Source organism: Mytilus galloprovincialis, chromosome 4, assembly GCF_965363235.1.
Source record: "Mytilus galloprovincialis chromosome 4, xbMytGall1.hap1.1, whole genome shotgun sequence".
Classification (NCBI taxonomy): domain Eukaryota; kingdom Metazoa; phylum Mollusca; class Bivalvia; order Mytilida; family Mytilidae; genus Mytilus; species Mytilus galloprovincialis.
The window spans coordinates 79,912,374-79,936,310 of record NC_134841.1 but is presented as its reverse complement, the minus strand read 5'-3'; the positions used below and the strand labels follow the sequence as shown (position 1 = coordinate 79,936,310).

Below are 23,937 nucleotides of genomic sequence, written 5' to 3'. Positions count from 1 at the left end.
CTATGGTCGGGTTGTTGTCTCTTTGGCACATTCCCCATTTCCATTCTCAATTTTATTGTGTATGATTGCAGATTCTGCTTTTGATATGCCATCTAACTGGGCAGCCATGGATCAAAATGAAAATATAAAGATTGTTACATTACAACCTGCTGATAAAGAATACCAAGATGTTGTTAAAGATTTCAAGACTAATATGGCAGGAAACTATAACAGCATTGTTAAGGTAATACAGTTAGGATACTATGTTTTTACAAATTATCTCCCCTTTATGCTAACTTTTTTTTTCCAATTGTGAAAATGAAAGCTATTGTAGTGATGCATTGTCACTTTTTCTCTTTAAATCAATACATTTATCTACATTTTATCATTAAAATCGTTATAGAACAGTTGCATTTTAAAAGACAAATGTATCGAAATGTTGTCACAGAAAGGATCTTTGATTTTTTGCCTCAAAATAACAAGCTTTTTAAAAGACTGTTATTAATTAAAAGTTTAAGATTATGGAACTTAAAAATAAATAAAAGTGACAGGTACGTGATTTGAAATAAAGTCAAGTATACATTTGTTGGGGAAAAAATGGCTATTTAAACTAGCTGTAAGGAAATTAAAAAAAGAAAAGTAGGAGTTTTAGCAAGAAAAATTCTAATTGGCACTACATAGGTTAAACTAGAGTCCAAATATCTTACAAAAAGGTTAAAAAACATTGAATAGCAAACATCCTTAAAACTATTGTCTGATTGGTGGTCAAGGGGGATTTTTAAAAGTTCTAAAAATAACAAACTAAAATATAATATTTTGTTGAAAGGCAGATTGAATATTCTCAGAGGTTGATGACTTATTATCCAAGATAACGCACATTAAATTTAATTTTCTGAAGTAATGCACAAAAAAATCATCAAGTGGAGTACTTTCAGTAAAAATTGGTTATTCAAATTCACCTACTCTGTTGTTATTACTTATTAGAAAGGTATTTTACTGGACCCATTGCATGTATTTTTTCTTAAGAATCTGTAATTTTGATTTACCTTAATATGGAGATAAATTTAAGATTGTATTTTATCTATTTAGATGGAGAAAATACAGAACAGAACTTTACAGCAACAATATGTAGCTAAGAAAAAGTCAATGGATTCTACAAATGCTAAAGGGAATAATAACGAACTAAAACTTTGGCATGGTACAGCCATGGAGGCAGTTGATAGCATTAATACATATGGATTCAACAGAAGTTATTGTGGAAAGAATGGTAATTAAAAACATTAAAAGAAAATTAATATCTTTTAATTGAATTTTTCATATTGCATTGTGATTTTTCTCTCTTTAATTTATTATTGATTTATTCAACTAAATTTCTTTGTAATTTTTTGTATCAATATCTGCAATGAACATTCTTGTATATATTCAACACTCATTACCTTGTTTGATTTATTTTCAAATGCTCTACAATAGATACATATATCAAATCTACATACAATAAGATTAGTAACCACAATGTGAAAGAATTTATTACTTTTTTTCAGCGGTTGCATATGGTAATGGCGTATACTTTGCTGTCAATCCAACATATTCTGCTCAAGCCCAATATGCTCGTCCTGACCCTAATGGTAACAAGAGGATGTATATGTGTAAAGTTCTTGTAGGAGAATACACAAAAGGACAGGGTGGCATGAAAGTACCACCACCTAAACCAGGAGCTGCTGGTGGCCATATTTTATATGACAGTGTCGTTGACAATCCTCAGAGTCCTGGTATCGTCGTTATATTCCATGATACACAGGCTTATCCTGAATATCTCATTGTGTTTAAATGATACAGCATTACTATGTGTAAGCCCAATTCCATAAATTATATTGGAATTCAAAAGCAAAATTTCGATGCTTACTATAGTTAGATGAAATCGAATTGTAAGAAGTTTTGACATTTTGATAATTGCATTAATAAGGTATTAGAAATTTCATTAAAGTTTTATCACAAGTTGGTAAAACTTGACAAAACTAAATAATATAAACGATCAAATCTTATCCTCCATGCACTCAAATAGACTTTCCCTCTACAGTATGAAATTGTCATTATGTATAATAACTTCTGATTTTCTCTTGATTTTTATGCATTAATTATTTAGACAATAGCCATGATTGTGATATGCAATGAAGACTGTTGTAATTTCATTATTTAGGTTCCATGAAATTTCTTTGCAAAAATTATTTGTTTAAGTAACTTTAATGTGCTTTATCTAGGTCCCATGTTATTTCTGTGAACAACCATATTTTGTATAAGAAACATTAATGTGCCATTGTTTGAAAGAAATTATTCAAATAAAAATATGTTGATCTTAACACCAACTTTAAACTGATTAACCAACCCATCCCATTTGCCCCAATCCAGCATAAGTCCTGATTGCACCAAACATATATTATATCTCATATTACCATCCAGATATATTAAGAGCTGCCCCAGCTGAGCTGTATTTACGACAGGGAGTCAATCTAGCAATTCATGGCCAATAAACTCTTTCCAAATGTTTTTTTATACAACTGCAAAACATTTTAGTCATATATTGGTATCACATTGTCAGAGTCATAAGTGTCGTCCAAAGACATTTGGTTTCCGGACAATAACTTTAGTATAAGTAGATAGAAATCTATGAAATTTGAACACCAGGTTTAAGACCACAAAAGGAAGGTTGGGATTGATTTTGGGGGTTATGGTATTAACAGTTTAGGCTTAGGGACCGAAACTAGCATTTTTGTAGCTTCTGGACAATAACTTGTGTGTAAGTGTAAAGATCTCTCTGGTACTTTATTGTTCTTTTAGGAGATAATTTACAAAAAAAAATTGTGAAATGCAGCAGAAATCTGTATGGATGTCATATTCTAGGTTACTATGTTAATGGTATAAGCCTTTGTATTTTCTGTTATCATAAAAATGCTCCAGTATGTCAGGAACACAAGGAGGTATTATAGGGCCAGAGAAACTCTGGTCTTTACAAAACAAGTCACTGTACATGTGTTTTCATAAACATCTATTTTTGTACATCTTTGGATTTCTAATGTTTGGCTTTGAGCGTTCCTGGTGAAGGTACATGTAAATCCAGAAAAGCGATTCGGACGCAAGAAATTATTAAACGTGTTGTTTTCAATATTATACCCAAAGTTAACAGGTAACAATAACTCAAAACAATTGCTTATTCTCAAAACAAAACGTTCTCAATGAACTATAGAAATAAACTCAATCATAGATACCACGTTTTGCCAAATACAGCTAAGGTTATCTATTCTTGAGATAAAAAAGCCTTAGTATTTTAAAAATTCTAAATTATGTGAACAGTTAATTCATAATTATGAACATATCAATGATAACTGAAGTCAACACAAAGTGCTGACTCCCGGGCTTGTGATACTCTCGGGGGAATAAATCTCCACTAGCAGTAGCATCGCCCCTGTGGTTGTAAATCTATCATCATAGATACCAGGATTAAAATTTTATATTTACACCAGACGTGCGTTTCGTCTACAATAGACTCATCAGTGACGCTAGAATAAAAAAATGTTAAAAGGTCAAATAAAGTACGAATTTGAAGAGCATTGAGGAACAAAAATTCCTGAACGTTTTGCCTAATACAGCTAAGGTAATCTATTCCCTAGGTAGAATAGACTTAGTATTGCACAAATTCAAAGTTTTGTGAACAGTAAATCAATAATTATGAACATATCAATGCTAACTCAAGTCAACACAGAAGTGCTGACTACCGGGCTTGTGATATCCTCGGGGAAATAAATCTCCAAATGTGTTAAATGTTAAAGTCAACTTTATTTCATAAACTGGCACGCAAACCGAATGACAAATAAGCACCGAACAACTTGATTTTACACCTACGCTACCAACATAGGCAGCATTAGAATACCGCTGCAATAGTCATTATTATATTAAGCAACAAAATCATTTGGGTAACGTCGGAAAATAACAGAACAACAGAAACACTAAACTACAACGAAAGGAAACACCAACAAACAAAGAAACCGACTGCAAATTACAGCTGTCATATTCCTAACCTGGTAAAGGCCATTTTAAGACAAAATGTTGGATTGAATTTGTTTTTATGAACCTTTAATTCATAATGCAATGTTAAAATAACCACTAAAACGACAACTCTACGTTACGAAATACAGTTAAATTTACAAATTAAAAACCACAAGAACTATCTGCTTAACAATCTGTTCATTTTTGTTAGAGGCCCTGTCCCCTCGGTCGTGGTCCAGTGATTTTGAATTTGATAACTGCTACTTCTGTTTGAACAAACCAATATTCTTAAACCTGCATTACTTTCCCGTAGGTCATTGTCCACTGACTTTGAATTAGAAAGCATCTTCTGATATTAAGTTGTCTGCTTTAGTTAGCTTAAAAAACTATCTTTGATATATATTTTTTTTTTTTTTTGAAATTATAATGTTTTATTTGAATTTTACATTTGTTAGAGATACATGAAGTACCGGTACCTTATCCCGGCCTCGTTAACGTTAGTACATAGCATTTCATTGATAAGTTAGTACTTGTTAGTGCACAATATATATATATAGTAATAATGACATATATGTAACGGAATAGAAATATGATAACATAATGTATTATAAATTCTAATTTATGAAATTAATTTAATTTTTGCTGCAACCAGATTATGGAATTTTTCATATTTGCTTTTATTTATTTATCAATATTTCGTGATATTGGAGAAATTCTTTTTTGAAAATTTCAAACATATTAATTTGTTTTGTTTTTTGTTCGGATATATAGTATCCTTTGTATACAGTAAAAAGAATAATTGTTATTAAATCATTAATACTGTAATAACTTGTATCGTTTATTTTGTATCCGTACAAAAGTGATTTAATTGATATGATATGATGTCCTATTTTAAGTTTATCAAGTAATAGTTTTATTTGATCCCAAAATGATTTCAGAAATTTGCATGTTAAAAAGTAGTGCTCATAATCTTCGATGACATCACAAATATTACATAGCGGAGTTTTAGTTATTTTCCAAGAGAAAAGTAATTGTTTGGTTGGTAAAATGTAGTGCAGAAATTTTCATCTTAACATTTTGAATTTATTATCTTGTAAATAATAAAAGATATAATTTAGCATTTGTTGTCTTTTGTTTGTGTTGTTTTCCAAGATAAATATGTTGTCCCATTTTTGAAATCCTATTGGTTTTTCATAATATCTATTTAAGAGGGAGATGTAAATGTCTTTAGAGGAAATGTTTTTAAGTGATACCATTTTCCCTTTTTTATCTTTAAATTTATATTCGGAGTCAATGGCAACTTTTGTTTTTATTGATTCTTCTTTAGTTAGCTCTTGTAACCACTGTTTTGGTATTGCTTTCATTAATTTAGAATATTCTGAAAACCAGTTAGCATGACAGGAAAGTTCATCTAAGATCATGTTTTGATTAAATTTTCCTTTATTATCAATAATGTCATTTAAAAAAAGAATTTTACTGTTTATCCAGTTTTTGAAAATGAGACATTTACCGTTTAATTTGATATTTGTATTGCCCCATATAAGCTGCTGTCTAATTTGTTTATATGATAGATGATCTGATTTTTTTTCAGATTTTGAATTTATCCATGGTATGATTATTCTTAAGTAAAATTGTGGAATTAGTTCTTTCAGTTTATAGACCAAATTAATATTGTTGAAATTCATTTTAAATCTAAGGAATTCTTGTCCAAATTTATCAAAATAAAATTTTGGTAAGACTTTCCAATTGGGTGATAGATCTTCATTATCGATGAGTTTTTTTACCCAACTAATATTTATCGCTTCTAGATATTTATCTATGTTTATCATTTTACATTACATAAACCAACATAATCCATCACAAACAAAAAACACACACCCGAGTTAGCTAAAGCTTCAACGCACATCTACTACTGTTTTTTTAGAACAATTCATCGATTACTTTTCGAATGACGATAGGCTTAAAATTCTACAAACTGTCTAAGATGCTGCCTTGGTTGGGGAAAGTAAGCATATAAAGCAGACTCAAAGTAACCAACAGTATCATTGTTTATGTCACAGAGATACACGTGTTGAATTGAAGAATCGCGTCCTTTCTCTTTTATATAGTCACGTATGGAATTTACAATGGTCTTTGTTGACAAGTTTGCTGGAAAACTAGAAATACCAGCACTTAGTGCTGGGATCGCAATTGAAGCACATTTTAGCCGGTTTGCTGTCTGAAAGGACCTATTAACACACTTATAAAGATTTATGATTTTATTATCTCCTTCCGTCCATTGAGGACGTATAGCGTGAACTATCCATTTACATGGAAGATTTCCTGCAGTTGTGTACAATACATCTCCCTCTTGTAACATTCTTTGTTGTTTGGTCAAATCATAAAACTCCTTCTCAGTACTTTTACCACCTGAAATGCAACGAGACAAGTTAAATTCTATCAGGAGGTATGATTTTTAACAATCATTTACAGACACGTGTGTTTCAACTGATATACAAGATATAAATTATGAACTTTGTTATTGTGGTGGCCCCAAAACTCGGTCATCTACCAATTAATAGTATGGACTGTGCGATCTTGGTATATTTCCTCCTGAAGTTAAGGACATGGATAACTCAATTTTAAGAAGTTATAAGGATGCTTGTCATGTTTTGGAATGTTTGTCAGATTTTCGAAATCCTCTGGTTTTATCCATTTGAATGCCTTAAAAAAATTTGCCTATGGACCCCAATTTTTCTTTTGATAAATCTTTTACATATATATTATAAGCCATTTGTAAGAGTCATAAAATCTTATTTATTTTTAAAGTATAGTTTTTGAGAACTTTAACTGGTCAATGATAAAGCTATGAAAAATCAAGAGAGAACATTTTCACGCCAAAATTCCAATGGCTAATATCTCGAAAACAAGCACATTGATCCCTTAATTATTTTTTTTTCTTTTTTGATTCATCATTCATCAACTAACCCCCTTTTAATATATACTAGTGTTATGGAAAGCTATTTATTTTGAAACTGAGCAGCAAACTTCCTTCATATCTCTCTACTCATTACTCTCTACTATTAACTGTATTTTTTCTCGTCTCCTAAAGATAAAGATATATCGCCTGGTGAAGTAACACACTTGTTTCGTATTCAAATATTTACTTCGAAACGAAACAGGACTATTGGACCACCAAAGAGTTAAATGCGTTTATATAATTAGTTTGTTCATATACTTGGAAAGGGTATAAATGATTTACATTTCTTTAACTCCTGCTCTTTCTGACATATGATACAATAAAGTACAACACTGCATTGTTCCTCTTATTGTGTTATTGTGCTATTGTAAATTTTCGTATTCTTGTCTTTCATTTTTGCTTTGTGCTTCACTGATATAGTTTGCCTTAAATTGCCGGAGAGAAAAGACATTTTGCCCTGGAGAAAAATCCCAATTTGAATAAAATTGGCTTAAAATTATTCCCCAAATGACAACTTTTTTCCCGAACAGTGCAGTCTCAGTAGCAATTGTGCATGAATTCAAAATGAAAAACACTCATTTATACATTTTTTGAAAACTAAAATGACTATATGTGTAGATTAGATGAGCTATCTATGTATCATCACTGACGATAAGGGGTCTTATTTCAAAGAAGGGTTTGTTCCTTGAAAGGGGGTCTGCAAATTGAAGTTTCAGCCAAATTCAAGGTTTATTCTAAGTTTCTCAATTTGATAAAAATAACGCATATTTTCCCAATAAAAAAGGTATGAGGTAGTTTTGAATAAAGCAAATAATATTACTGTGCTTTGTCTGTCTGTATTTTTGTGCTTCTCTGTTGCATGTTTGCTTGTTTTCGTAGGCTGTACCCCTATTTTTGAAATGCCTACCTATTATGTCTGTTTGTTTTGTTCAAACATCGTTGTCAATATAATGGAATTTGATACGAGTGTCATACAAGTGAGAGGTTTAGGTAGCTATAAAACCAGGTTTGATCCAACATTTTCTACTTATGAAAATGTCAGTACCAAGTCATAAATATGGCAGTTGTTATCCATTCGTTTTGTGTGTTTGGGCTTTTGATTAAGGACTTAACGTTTTGGTTTTATCTGTACTAAACGTATTATTAGTGGTATTTTAGCATCCTAGATTTTACGGTGATGTTATTCATAGAGCCCGTAAATTAGATACGATCCATGCAAATTCATCGACTCTTCGAAATAACTTATTCTCAAAGGTAATGCATTTAACGTTGTAATTGATTATTTTTTATCGGTGCAAGCAGTAACGTTCTTACAATGAATTAAAATTTTAACTGAGTATGTATTGCGATTTTTATGTTGTCATTGCTCAAGGTCATGTTGACTTTGGCTGCCTTAAATCCATTGGATGTTTACGGATTAATATTATCCTTAGGTACATAAATTGTTATTTTTGTTATTGGCAAAAGTTGTTAATGTCCTAAGAGATTCAGTGTAGATCTTTTCTTCTAAGAAAATATTTTTTTCATATATATATATATTACTAGCCAATAAGGTTTTCATCAGCAGTTTGAGTGTAGTTCTAAATTAGTCAAAGTAACTACAGCTTTGTTGTAAATTGAGTGCAACTAAATGATATATAAGTTTGTTCAAATACGTACTACGTACGCATCTAATGTGACAAATATAGTCATCAATTTACCGGGATAGTTTAGATGAGTGAATAATTTTCGAGGTTTTCCGAAACGAACGACAGACTTTAAAACTAAAAACTGCTCTGAGTTGAGTATTTTTGTGATATTACTTTTTACTGATTTTTGACCAGGGAGAGTTGAAAATATGTAGGTATATTACATCAATCAATTTTATGTAGCATTCAGCAAATTAGGCCGATATATTGATAAGGACATTTTTTTTTAAATCATTCTGTAAAAAGACATTACATTAAATATATAGTTTACCTTTATCACGTATAGTTTTTGATAATCCTCTTCTTAGTTGAAGTTCTTTGTTTACAGGATTAACAATGGCATCCACATCTAATCATGTAATGTCTCCAATACGTGTATAAATAGACTGACCTGTCAGTGCTATCCATTTATTTGTTCTCATGTGCCTTTTCTTTATCTTAAACATTTCTTCAATTATACACGGAGGTTGACTGATATCAGATTTTGAAAGAAACCTATTGATTTCACGATGAACGTGACTCACTGCCTCCGACGAAATAGAATAAACGAAGACTTTTTTAGTAGAAATCTCGTGAACTGTAAAAACTGTAATTATTGCTTTCTGATAGTTCCTTTGAATGGCTTTAAGTTCTTCCAACCACTGCTTGCTTTCAAGAGCAAAATAATTACTTCCAGAAATGTTAATTTCTCTATTGAATATCGATTTTCTTAATATATCTTCAGCCAACTTGGCTTTATCTTCGGAATGAGAGTACATCTTAATGACATTGCCTTCGTGAAATTCCCAAACGCCAAAAATATTTTTTTTTTCGAACTTATTTTCAACAAAATTGCTAACTTCCGGCATTGAAATATATTGTATAAATTGATCAGAAAACGCTCCACAAGAGACGCACACACTTGTATGGACATCCTTGATATTAAATTTTTCAATACAGTGGTATTTTCTTTTCTGAAAGTCTGTTTCGATAATATCTTCAATTATCTTTGTCATTTCATTTGCTGAGATTTTTTGACCAACGATAAATACTTTGCGCAACTTCTTGTCTGCTTTGACAATTACCTGCTTCCTTTCAGTTTGTAAATATGTCATTACCTTGTCCCAGACAACCTGTGAAATATCCAACTCATGGACGCATAACTTATCAAAGAATTTTTCAGTTTGTTTTGTTATAGCTGTTACCCATATTTTTGATAAACTAAAACAGTTCTCCGTATGTTTTGTTAAAGCACTGATGATTTCAACTGTACAGTTAATTTTAATTTCTACTGGCCATTTCACACGAGCATGATTAGAAAGTAAATCATTTTCAAAGACTGCTTTTTCTGTTGGTAAGTTCATTAAGAACTCTAATTTCCTGTGATCGATCGACTAAATTTTAACAGACTCAGGATTACGAAATTTTTCCACAGCCACCTGTGCTTCGGTGGTTGTATATTCGTTAGATTCATTTTCTTTCCCATGGAGTCGATTATGGACTAGAAAATATGCATTGCAAAAATTTCAAATTATTGGAAATCATTGCAAATATTACGTATGATGTAAATAGTTATCAAAGGTACCAGGCTTATAAGTTGATCCGCCAGACGCGCGTTTCGTCTGCTTAAGACTCATCAGTGACGCTCAGATTAAAATGTTTAAAAAGCCAAACTAGTATAAAGTTGAAGAGCATTGAAGGCCAAACATTTACAGCTTAGGTAATTTATGTCAAATCCTAAATCTTTCGAATAATTCATAATTTTCATACAGTAAATTTATAAAAAAAATTATTCATTGGTTATTACTACAACGTGATTGAAAGGGTATTTCATGTACATGAAGCCTTGTTTCTATTTATAAGTTTATGGACGACATGTCTCTTTTGAAAATGAAATAAAAATTGACGGTTAATGACAATAATCGTACAAAATACAATTTAAAATTTAAAAAAAAATGAAGAGAACTCTGAGGACAATTCAAAATTGAAGTTCAGTAATCGAATGGTAAAATCTAAAGCTTAGACACATCAACCAAATAGAATACAACTGTCATATTCCTGAATTGGAACACTCAGATGTTTTTTTTATATAGAAAATGGGAGATTAAACTTGAATTTATAGCTAGCTAGACCTCTCAGTTAGCATAATAACGAGCCTTATGTTCTAGTTGTATATAAAAAGACAAATGTATCTTTAAGCTGTTTTAAAAAGCTTTTTTAATTAGATAAATGTACTTTTTGGATTTAAGGGGCACTATCTGTCAAATTGATGTTTACCGATTTTAATCAAATTCTTTTAAATGATTTATAACAATGTAAAACATTTATCCAAACTATTAAAAGTCTAAAATAATCAAACAATGTAATTAACATCCCCTTTTCGATGATTTATTGTCAAATTTGTGGATAAATTAAAGACATGCTAGAAACATGATATAATGCAGGAAGTAAAATGTTATTTTCTGACCATATCATTGTAATAGTGGTGCCTTGATATATTACGGCATAGCTTTGCCTTAATAAAATTAATGACTGTAGAAACACTACAGCAGTTGATGACCAATAAGTCAAAAAACAAGTTAGTTTGTCATGCGTCTTGGTGGTAAAAGCTCTACTGCAAGGAGACGTAATAATATCGAATGGGATTGTGTCCAACGTAAAAACAATTCTGCCATTCATAACTGGACAAAATAAAATATTGTTTACGTTTTGTAAAATTCTTTAAATGTTGATGAAAAGTATGGATTTTCTAGAATAAAAAACCAATGAACGTTTTACATCTAATTTTTCTCAGATACCGACTCTACTGATAAAACATTTCAATAAACGTTTTCATTGTATTTTTTGTAAGATTTGTTAAGAAAACTCAATCAACTGTACTCAAATAAAAACAATAGCATACGTCTTCTGAACAAAATTTCGTTACAATCCGATGCCAAATCACTCGCAGGCCGGCCTTTTCCCTCACTATAACTTGTATTGATAAACAAAATAAATGCTATTGAAAATCTTGGATTCATAAAAAAAAATCCCTACATTAATGACGAACGACGAAAGATTTTCGAACGTTTCATTCTTCTCTACTTCTGATTTATCATTAGAGATGACGATACACATTTTCTGTCTTTATACATGATATCTTAATTTCACAAAAATCCTTATAAAGAACGATATTTCAACCGATTGTCTAGAAAGATTTTTTTTGAAGTTCATTTGATACTTCATTTTTTGTTATTTCACTTGACTTGAATCTTTTTTTATGAATTTTTGCGATTTAAAGATTGCTTAAAGAAAACTTTGCACTTAATCTAACTGCTTTTATTACAGAATACGTAGTGCAAGCTTTTCGTTTATTTGGCTTTGAAGGTGAGGCCTATAATTACACAGTAGATTTTTTCTCCTTTTGTGATTAATTCAGGAAACTGCAACATAGTTGTTTGTGCTTAAACAATTTTATCCCGCTTATTCTCTACAGTGACAATAAAGCTTACGATTGTTACCCTGATATGTTTTGTGATGCATAAGAACACATAACTCATGACTATCAACTACATGTGAACGCCTGCAAACTTCCACAGCAGCTGTAAAAAGAAATGAACTTGAGTTACTATTTTCATGTTATGAGGTATTAATATTACGAACAATGTAACTGACAAATCCTTTAGACGTTAGAAAAAAAATGCATTTTCCAAGTGAGCCCGTGGATTGCAATACTATTGCGTATCTCTATATTTTGAATATAGGACTAGGAATAATCGATACTTAAAGTTAAAAACAATTAATGAATATACATGTACCGTTAAAAAAAGAAACGCAAAGCTCGGATGAATTTTTCAAATGCAATTATATCTTCCAATTTTTACAGGTAAGTTTCAAACTAAATTCCCGCTTAATTGATTTGGCTCGCTGCCACATGCAATTTGCGTCCCGCTTAAAGTGTATTTGAACTTTATCGCGGAGTAATTTTGCTAAAGTTTAGTGGTTAACTCAACTGTTACACTTTTGATCATATAAGAACCAAGTTTGAAGATTTAATATTCCAACATTAAAACGAAGCCATGCCAAGATCGAACCCTGATATTCGAATATCGGATATTGTCCGTATACTGGCCTGATTGTCACAAGTAGAAGCAGCGAGAACTGAAAATGTTAACCGGAGCACAATTGCGATTTTAGAACAGGCTGTCTAAAGAGTCTTTGACAAGAACGCTACATCCGGGTATTTCATAGACGAAATCGAACCGTTGCTGCAAATAACACGGCAATTTGGATTGAGAAGAATCAGCAATCAACTGCGACAACATTGCATGTTACAATTAAACAATGGACTGCCTTGAGCAGATTAACAGCAATGTGCTAACTTGACCTCCCCTTCCCAGCACCTGAACCGGAATCCTATTGGGCAAATATGGGACTAACTATATAAAAGTGTGGGGCATCGTTAACCACCTGCTCAAACCCTTGACCAGCTCCCACAAAAATGCAACAGTAATGGGGGCAAATACACGCAACAACATAAGAATGAGTATAACATCCATACCAAGAAGAATCATAGAATTCCCAGTAATTGTAAAAATTCCAATTAAAAATACATGTGTTAAAATTCTTAAAAATCCATTATGCTTTAATTTTTTAAAGATTATAGTTTATTATCAACACTTGCAAATTTGAACGATATAAGGTATTTTTCCAAGGACCAGGTTGGAAGTCATCCATTTTGTTCAGCAATAAAATCTTGTTCGTCTGACATGAATCAAACATTCTTACTGCACTTTAAAAAGTATGCGACATCGATTGAAAGGAAAGCTTAATGTGCAAATCGTTGATTTGCTATATCTACTCTATTATTGCAGTGTCCAGTTATTTACTTAATTTGTTTAGTTTAAAAACAAAATATGATAGATGGAGAGAGTTTTATAAATTACACAGAAAATACACTCACTCGCTGTGTTGTTTAACTTATCAATGTCTAAGAAACTAAATATCATTTATCTTCTAAATAACGTTCATTTTTGTATAACCATAATGATATGTGTGCAACCCAGTCCCGGAAGGCAATAACTTTTATTTTCATTTTCAACGAAACAATCTACAATAGATTGCTGATGTTCAAAAACGTTGGCTGTTCTTTATTGCATCACTTGGCAAAGCGGTTAATCATGAATAAGAACATTGTATATAAAATACCATTATTTTCTTTTCCCTTTACTTGCTACAATTATGGGAAATTCCTTAAGGATTAGAATTGTTTCGATGACTCTTTAAAGGGAATAATTTTCTTCTGGTTCTATTTGGAATTCAGGAGGTTTGCACTCGAAAAATTAAAGAAATATTAACAGCAATCTTATCAGATAAGTGTTATGGTTCCCATATATTGATTAGCATAATATAATATACAATTACTGTTTTTGATTAGATCTTATGAGGTTTTATTGACTTTTGGTACAAGTGAGAAGATTAGCTAGCTATAAAACCAGGTTCAATCCACCATTTTCTATATAAAAAAATGCCTGTACCAAGTCAGGAATATGACAGTTGTTATCCATTCGTTTGATGCGTTTGAACTTTTGATTTTGCCATTTGATTGGGGACTTTCCTTTTTGAATTTTCCTTTGAGTTCAGTATTTTTGTGATTTTACTTTTTGATAAACTGTTGTCTGCTCTATGGTCGGGTTGGGTTCTCTATGACATATTCACCATTTCCATTCTCAATTTAATTATTGTATCAGTATTTCAAAAGTCACTTGCAGTATACATAGAATGAAATTCAAAACAGTGTGGCTATGGCCATTGATTGACACATTAAATTCATCCATTGAGTGGGACAATTTACGTGAACGTTTGTCTGTAACGACCACTGTTAACGACGTACCTACGATAGACATTTAAACTGTGGGGTCACCAAAGGTTTCTTAACGCCTTTCATTATAAAATAATTCTAAAAATTAATCAGGAATAACCTTTATGTTTTGATTTATATAATTGGTATAAATCAAACATGCATCGTGTTATTTCTGATTAATTTTTCGAATTACTTTATTAAGGTGTTGAGAACCTTTGGTGACCCCATAGTTTAAGTGTCTTTGAAAAGTACATAGTGAGCAGTGGTCGTTACATACAAACGTTCACCTAAATTGTCCCAGTCAATGGATGAATTTAATGTGTCAATCAATGGCCACAGCCACACTGTTTTGAATTTCATTCTATCTACTGAAACAAGTCAGTAATTGTTTAATTCCATGTCACGTAATGAGGAACATTCTATTCGTGGTTGCATCGAAAAATAATTGCCCTGTTTTTATTATTATGCATCTGTTCTAGTAAGTCTAATGTTATGACATTAATTCAATACACTAATTGACCTTAGTTTACAGGTAAGTAAAAAATCTTCAAATGATTTAACATTTCAAACTTTGATTGTGATCGGGAAAAAAAGGTACCAATAACAATATCAACACGACTTTGTTTCTATGACTATTTAACTTAATTGATCTACTGCATTAATCGTAAGTATGCTTTGCTTTCTATTGGTAATTAAAAGAAATATAATTCAAATATAATCCTTATGTAAGTATGAAACTGCTTTTTTTCTTACAAAACTAATAGACAATCGATATACATCCGCCTTGCGATATTTGAGCTTAGTTGAATACTAAATATACAAGATAGTAGGATTCTTACATTTAGGATCTTCAAAATAAATCCAACATTTTCCTAGTTGTCTATCCATTTTCACATCCCTTACACCTTCTGCTCCGCATCGTTTCTTGTTGTCGAAGTACAATTCTAGGGTATCAGCTGTAGTTTTATGACTAAAAGCACTTACGATAACACAGTCGCTTACTGAGACACCACCCAGCTTTTTATCTATCAAATATGTACACAATTAAATGTATTTTTATCTATTTTTGTTAATTGTTTGTCTTTTATTAAGAATTGCTGCATAGTTTGACTTTTTACCTTCTCTACATTGAGTAATTATATAGATTTTTTGGATAATCTATGGTCTTTTATTTTGTAATTTATTTGGTATTTTTAACCTGTTGATTAGTGCGTCACTTATGAGTCTTTTTGTATTCCGAAACACGAGCCCAGTTAAATGTAAAACAAGTAACTATTTTAGATCTGATTTGTGCTGTCATTTAAAAATAAAGATAGATGTAACACAATGTATAGAAAATTTACAGAAATATTTCTTTAACCTATATATGTTGTTCATTATCAACATATGAATGATTTACAAAAATATATATATATAACTATAACAAAAATACCGAACTTCTAGGTAAATTCGAATGGAGTAAAACTGACAAAATCATCGAAACGAGTTGAAAAGTTGAGATATTTCTGACTAAAACTGGTTTTAACGCTGTAATCTAATATGATAAGCAAAATTAACTAGTAAACAAAGGTAAACATTTAATTCATTTGGCCACAAACTTCTTAATATATTGCAGAAGTGTTCGTCAAATAAAAAATAAAAATGAAAATCCTTAATTTTGAAGTTGATTTCTTCAATTGGAAATGATTGGTGAACATTGTAGCCCAATAGTTTGAAATCAGCTTAACTTAAACGTCCTGGAGAAAAACAAAATGATATCAACTTTCTGTAACAAGAAAACATTTAAAAAAATGAAATTTTTCGAAGTCGTTTTACGAATTTATTACAATCACGAATAAGGAAGGCCATCAAATTAAGCAAAAGATTCATGCATGTTTTTTTCAATAATCCATGAATGAAATGAAAGATAAACGTAAACATCGACATATTTAAAAAAAAAATCTGCAAAAGATATATTTCAAGTTTGAGCAGAAATAAAACTGATTATCAATCAGTTATTAAAAAAAACGAAATCGAAAAAACACATGTATTCTTTAAAATGGAATAAAAAATAAAAGAATAATAACCTTTTGATTCTGCGTACATTTCTTATGCAACACCACTCTTTCCAAACACAGTTTTCTTTGCTAATTGTTTGATCTGTTTTTGAAAATCTAAATATTGATCAAGACTATCTTTTATTTTATTGATTCATACCGTTATCAATATCTTATCATTATAAGTTGAATCAACATTTATTCGTTCAATGTGGCATCTATAACAAATGACAATTATGAATTTAAAATCAAAATAAAGACTGAAATAAGGGCAAAACGAAGATATATGAAATATTTGTACAATGGTAAAATAGATACAAATTGTGTGCCTACTCATTATAAAAGGCTAAACGTTTATCTGACTGCGCTTTGTATCCACAACTTCTATGATCATATAGCTATATGTTCACTTTATTTTCTTACCAGGCTGATATTAAGGTTAAGCATAGAAAATCATGAATACTAAAATTCGTTTTTAAGATTATGTAACAGCACAATTATTCCATTTTTATACACAAACTAACTTGTGATTAATTAGTGTTTGTGAAGTTAAGCATATACATGTATCAAAATATCATAGTGTCTGGCATTGCCTACAAATAAAAGTAAATACAAAATCAAAACGAGAAAACAAATACATCACAAAAACAAGGACAATAAAGGAAATAATGACATAATATTCATAGTATACATACGGGTGCTACATGTTGAGCAGGATCTGTTTACCCTTCCGGAGCACCTGAGATCACCCCGCTGGGGTTTGTGTTGCTAAGTCTTTAGTTTTCTATGTTGTGTCATGTGTGCTATTATTTGTTTGTTTGTCTTTTTCTTTTTTAGCGATGACGTTTCGATTTATGAGTTTCACTGTCCCTCTCGTATATTTCGCCCTTCTCCGTGATATCTAGAAGTCATTTAATTGTTTGTACCTTCGTCATTATCGTGTATTCTCATTGGGGTTTACACAAATCCAATATGAAAAATTAAAACAAGGCTCATTCATACATACCCTGATTTCCTTGTTTGTATAGAAAATTAGATGACACTAGGTCCTTTTTAAATTTCTGCAGTTAGAATCAAAGAGTTGAAGCTTGCACCAAATTCTTTCGTTTTACCACATATAGGAAAACATTATTTATAAAAAGGAAAACGCCATACTATAATATAGATGTTGAGAAAGATTCACTTAAGAATAAGACGTTAACGTAAATTTAATGGTATACGATACTTACAGATGAACAAACTTTTAAGTGGTTAGTGCATCGGACTACTAACACAAAGGTTCCTGGTTCGATCCCCGCTTCGGGGAGAAAATTTCAGGGACAGAATTTCCGGCTCTCCCTTGAAACCATTTGCGTGTATGGTCTAGAGAAAACGATGATAGTCCGTCGGAGAGGGAAGGTAAATTGCTGGCTGTGTTAAGAGAGACCCATAACTGTTGCACGTAAAAGACACCCTTGTGGATTTCGTAAAAGAGTAGGCTAATGCCGTTGCAAGGCAGTACTCGCATCCGCAAAGTGGATAGTGATTAATTCGTTGCAATAACTTGTTTCTTAATCTACCATAAATAAATATGTTTAAGCTAAAACAAACTTTTGTATACGTAGTTAAGTTACGGTTCATTTTTCAAATTTAGAAAAAAAACCAAAAACATTTAATCAAAGGTAAAGCAAATATTGTAATTAAATTATAAAGATAACTTGATGAATTATCTGAAATTCAATCACTTGTGGGTTTTATTTTTTTAGGGTGGGGGATCTAATATGCAGACGGACTGCTCAACGAATAAACAGAACGATAATTTAATACTCTTGATGCAGCAAACAGATGTTTCATGAAAGTACAGGAAGTCAACTAGCTGTACTTTGTTTAGTTGAACTAATATATTACTTACTTAAATACTTTGCACAGAGACATTTGGGGATATTTGCTATGTTTTAAACAACTTTGAAACGTTGTAAAAAATAGAAAAAAAACCAGACTGTTATGCTTTCTCGTTACTTTTTTCAAACACATATATCGAACTTATTACTTATTGTTGCCTGTATTTTTTGTGTAATGTGTGTTTATTTCACCTTTTCTGTGAAACTAAATTTTTAAATCATAATTTTGTTTAAAAGGGGTCCATGTTGCTCTTGCTTACATATTATAAACGTATCGTTCATTTTGTAACTTTAATTTTTCACTGGTTTTGTAGTTAATTCCTGTAACAGCTTCTTCCATCCTTTCCTTAGTATTGAAACTTAAGTCCCTGTTACATATTTTCCAAATCGGTCAAGTTCAAGGGTGGGAATATCTAATTTACCGATGATTAATTATGCGATTTTTCAGGTTAACATGCGAGGCAATCGACAACCCGCTACTGTGTGATGTCACTTGATATAACATATGATATACGTTACTTATCAACGTACTTTAAATGAGTAACACGACAGATGTCTCATGTGGAGTAGGATATGCTTACCCTTGCAATACACATGATATCATTCCTGTTTTTGTTGTTTGAGTCTTTAGTTTTCTATGTGGCGTTTTGTGAACATTCGTTTGTATTTTTGTCGACTTTCGTCTCTTATCTGTTGTTTTGTCGGTTGGTTTTTGACACATAAGTGTGATACACTTCGTCTCTTTTTTACATTCCGGTAATTTCTTTTTTATAATGCATTTGTGATATTGTAACAAATAGATAGTACAACATGTGTGATCAAAGGTATACAGAATGGAATATTCACATGAAGAAGTTTAAAATAAAAAACAACAATTAAATATACAATAATGCTACATTTGGTTGAAAATCAATTATTATCAATAAACCAAAATCCGACATATAAAAAAAGAAGATGTGGTATGATTGACAATGAGACAACTCCCCACAAGAGACCAAATGACACAGAAATTAACACGTATAGGTCACCGTATAGCCTTCAACAATGAGCGAAGCCCATACCGCATAGTCAGTTATAAAAGACCCGAAATGACAATGTAAAACAATTCAAACGAGAAAACTAACGGTCTAATTTATGTATTAATTATTCTGTAACGGAGATCAGGTGCTCCATAGTTAGTTATATTCGTTTACTGACACGTTTTTAGATGAAAAGTATTTCTCTAAGTTAATTTGTTTCTTCAATTTAAAACACTTTAAAGAAGTAATTTTTTGCCATATTTCTTGTAATTTTGTTTAGTGAATATAGTATTTGTAAGCAGAACATTCTTACTTTTTAACAAAATTAATTTTAACATTTTTGTAATTTATAGAATGACTTTGATATTCCAAGGCAGTTCAATATTTTTTATTTTAAAAACCAAGGTGTTAAGTGCATACCATAGACTTGAGACCATAGGACGGCTAAAAAAGATGTTCTATGGTCTCTGGTTTTCCTTGCAAAATTTACATATGGTGCTACCGTTTATTTCAATCAATCTGTTATAAAGACATACTCGAAAATATAACAGCACCTATCCCCATTGGAAAAATAATAAAATAACAAATATAACAGAATCTGAGATAAATAAACGACAAGATGACTTATCAATTTGTTCTTTATATTTTTGATGTCTTACCAATCATATTTCTCCATAACTATTCCAATAAGCCGAATTGGTGTGGTGTTTCCATAAGTCATTTAAATCCACAATGTGTTACAGGATATTCTCAGTCTATAACGTCGAAGGTGACGTCAAAGTCAAGATAAAACTTGCAGATGACAACAAAAGAATAATAAAAAAAATCATAATTAAAAAAAAAAGACAAACTGTAAAAAGTAAAACCAAGGGTTTAAACACCCCTATACAGACAATTTCTTCTATTCGAAATAAGAATCAAAAGGTAACTTCTTATATATAAGCATGTGTCTTCTCTGAAAAAAAACAACAACATCAGAATTAAAGATTAAAAGGAGTAGGTCCAGTAAGACCAGTTTTTGGTCCCAAACTATAGCAGTTTTACAAAATTGTTAAAATGAGAACTTTTAGTTATTTATTGGACAGTAGAATTCTTCTCCTACATACATATGGGCTGTTTTTGAAAATACAATGAATATATATCGGGTACTAGCACCATTTAGTCATGCTAAATTACTGAAATCGTCACAATTCTAGCATTTTTGTTAAATTTTATACGGTTTCCGTGTAAAACGAAAGTGGCCGCATTCGGGTTCATCCTGAATATTGAAACGTAAGTTGTATTTGCTGATAATACATAACATGTATAAAGGTTGAGGATGAAAACGGATGCGGCCACTTTCATTTTTGACAAAAACAATCTGAAAATGATTTTTTTCGGCATATTTGGTAGATTTTTCCTATTTGAGCTTGAATCGGATTGTTTTAATGACTAAATCAGTTAACATCTTTCACATAAACTAATTGAATCAATTGAAATAGAATCTTAAGTGTTTAAAAAGTGGTCGAACTCTTTCGTCAGATGAACCTGAAATTTGAGGCCAAAATAGGTCCTTACCGGACCTCCTCCTTTTGTATGTTTACCAGACTACAAAAGCCTCATCAGCAAAGCGCAAATTCAAAAATACGAACTTCAAGAGGATTGAGGACCAATTATTCCTTTGTTTTTCATGACCCTGTTGGAACACTACACCATCCTGACTCCATCCTACTCCATCATTTTTCTCGATAAACCAATATTAAGCTGTTAAGGTGAGGGGTAAATAAACTGAAAAGTACAGTTCCTGTCGAATATTTGCAAGCTACGAATTGTATAAAAGATGAAAGAATTCCAAAACGTTGTCGGCAATTTTATGACCGATATCAAGATATTTTAACCATTGAATGAGGTCAGAGTATTTAATAAACATGTAAAACAAGTATGTAACAAACTGAAAACGCCTGCAATACACCAATTGTATATTAATTTACAGTCATATGAAACGAGTTTCTTGTAATCTTAATATTGTCGAAATTGTTAAACCAATCCAAGCATATATATACTAAATTAGATCCTGTATGTACGTTTATTTTATATGTGTATTAGCAATCTGTAACGTATCATCCACAAATGATATTTTATTCGTTCATTGTTCATCGCAGGCTAGTTATTATTTTTCGAGTTTATCACAGAACTTGACCGGTTCGTGACATTAATAAACAATAAACATACAGCATCTGGAGCATGTGGATAATAAGTACTTTTACATTTACGTATATATTGCATGTGTGGTTTGTATACGTGGTATTTTTAAATATTATAATATTGTGTTCAGGGTTGTTTGTAAAACATTTGTAAAACAGCTTGGAAAAATCTGAAAGGTTAATTGATGATGAACGATTAAAATGAATGCAGAAAACTCATTAAAAGGTAAAAAAAATTGCATTTGTTGGCACTTGTTTTTGTAAAGACAGATTGAATTCGTTTCTTTATATTGAAGACTTGATCATTCGATAGGCCACTAGTCTAATGACACATGTTGTGACAGTCATTAAGATAAGTTATTGACACAGTGTGCTAGTGACCGAATACGATATGTATGGGGTCAATAAATTCTATACGGGATTCGAGCTTACTCTTATTTCCTATGGAATTTACCAACTCAAGGTATATTGTATGCGGTAGCTAGCACACCATCTAACTTATAATATCTGATAATAAGTGTATAAGGACACAATATTTCAACAGAAGTATATTTTGAACGATTCGATAATATAAAGGGAAAGTTGTTATATAGTAAAACTTAGCCATTCAAGTATTTAATACCCATTGGTCCAGGTGAGCTAAACCAGCAAAACGGACAAAAAGCAACGGACAAAAAGCAAAAGTGTCGGACAAAAAGCAAAATTATCGGACAAAAAGCGAAACGGACAAAAGGCATCGGACAAAAAGCAAAAGTTTCGGACAAAAAGCAAAATTATCGGACAAAAAGCGAAACGGACAAAAAGCAACGGACAAAAAGCAAAAGTTTCGGACAAAAAGCAAAATTATCGGACAAAAAGCAAAAGCGGACAAAAGGCAAATTGTGAACAAAAAGCACCGTATCACCCATTCAACGTTGTTTTTTAATTTGAAGTTTAAGATGACCTCAGCCCAAAATTAAAAAAAAAACCATGAATTTAAATAATATAAAGGATTTTTCTTTACAGGCAAGTTTACGTGCACTTGTTATATAGTTATATGGTAAAACTTAGCCATTCAAGTATTTAAAACCCATTAAACTTTTTGTTTAATTTGAAGTTAAAGAAGACCTCAAACCAAAATTAAAAAAACATGAATTTAAATATTTACAATGTTCATGGTCAATAATTGACTATAGATCGTTGATTGTCATTCAAAGACATATGTTATACTTTTCAGAACCGATTATGAGAATTTAGATAAAAATGTTTGTGTTTTGTTAATTAAAATTGGAAGTAAAAGATAAAATTAAACAAAAATCTGTCTTCATAATTTCATTCACAGTGCAATCATTGTTTTTTTAATTATCGAGCTTACATAACGAAATCAAAAATTAAATATATATAGCATGAAGTACTACTAGTATATAAAAAAGACAAGAAGTCTTTAAATTATGATGATTGATTGATAGTTTTTAATAAAAAAATATGATTATCACAATTAAAGGTAGAAGTAGGCAGGTATGTTTGGTCCAGATTGCCGGTTTAAATGCAAACGGTTACTGTCCTAAATATACACATGGATATATCAGTTAAGTTTGATTGCTAGTCAGAATAAAACTATTATGTATCTAATTTGTTCGTTTACGACTTTTGTCAATATAACGAATGAGTGTTTTATTGTTTAACAACAAATGTTATCAGTTATTGTGGTTGTAAACGTTGTGATAAGCAATGGAAGCTATTTTATTATATGAATAATGTTTAGCAGGACCAATAATAAGTTATCTTTATGTCATATACAATTTATGTAAATTTACAATGAAGGTAGTGTTCCTCGAAACTATGTTCCAACAAGTACCCATTACTTTTGTCAAAACTGATTCAATAGCAGGATTTTGAGAATAAATCTATGTTCGCTATGCACTTACTTCACACTGACAGCCTTTCAATTATGCAACCAGCTAAACTATCCTATCAATTCATAAGTGTTTTGATAATTCAAACTGAAATTGAGTTACTAGTAAATATTTCAATGACTGTATTGTAAAATGAAAACGTCTTTCGAATTTGAACAGTTATATTCTAATTCGACACATCAATAAACTCATCACAGGTACCAAGATTAAATTTTGTATTTACGTCATGCGACTGGATAAAAATGATGACTGATATTACAAATGGGTTATTTTATAAGTAAGGATAACGAAAACAAAACTTACCCGAATGGATTAGAACTTGGTCAAGAATAAAACGTAAACTGTCATTATAAACTGAATAGTCTAGATAATTCTCCTCAGAATTCATTCAAAGAAAGTATTTGCAAGAACAAATAATTAAACATGGGTATATCGT

At 31.0% G+C, this 23,937-nt stretch overlaps 1 protein-coding gene and 1 long non-coding RNA gene across 2 annotated transcripts in view; one reads left to right on the top strand and one right to left on the bottom strand.

Moving 5' to 3' along the window:
- The window catches only part of LOC143073071 (protein mono-ADP-ribosyltransferase PARP14-like), a 125,410-nt gene extending 123,074 nt beyond the window's left edge, over positions 1-2,336 (top strand). The window contains exons 20-22 of the mRNA XM_076248322.1: positions 72-223; positions 1,069-1,246; positions 1,521-2,336. Coding sequence (XP_076104437.1) covers positions 72-223; positions 1,069-1,246; positions 1,521-1,810 — 620 coding nt within the window. The 3' untranslated portion in view covers positions 1,811-2,336. The remainder of the gene's footprint in view (positions 1-71; positions 224-1,068; positions 1,247-1,520) is intronic.
- Positions 2,337-12,137: 9,801 nt separating this feature from the next.
- On the bottom strand, positions 12,138-17,809 carry LOC143070776 (uncharacterized). The gene is made up of 3 exons (XR_012976693.1): positions 16,555-17,809; positions 15,328-15,513; positions 12,138-12,227 (listed from the first exon to the last, which is right to left on the bottom strand). It is a non-coding gene; the product is annotated as an uncharacterized LOC143070776 (long non-coding RNA).
- Between the last annotated feature and the right edge of the window lie 6,128 nt (positions 17,810-23,937).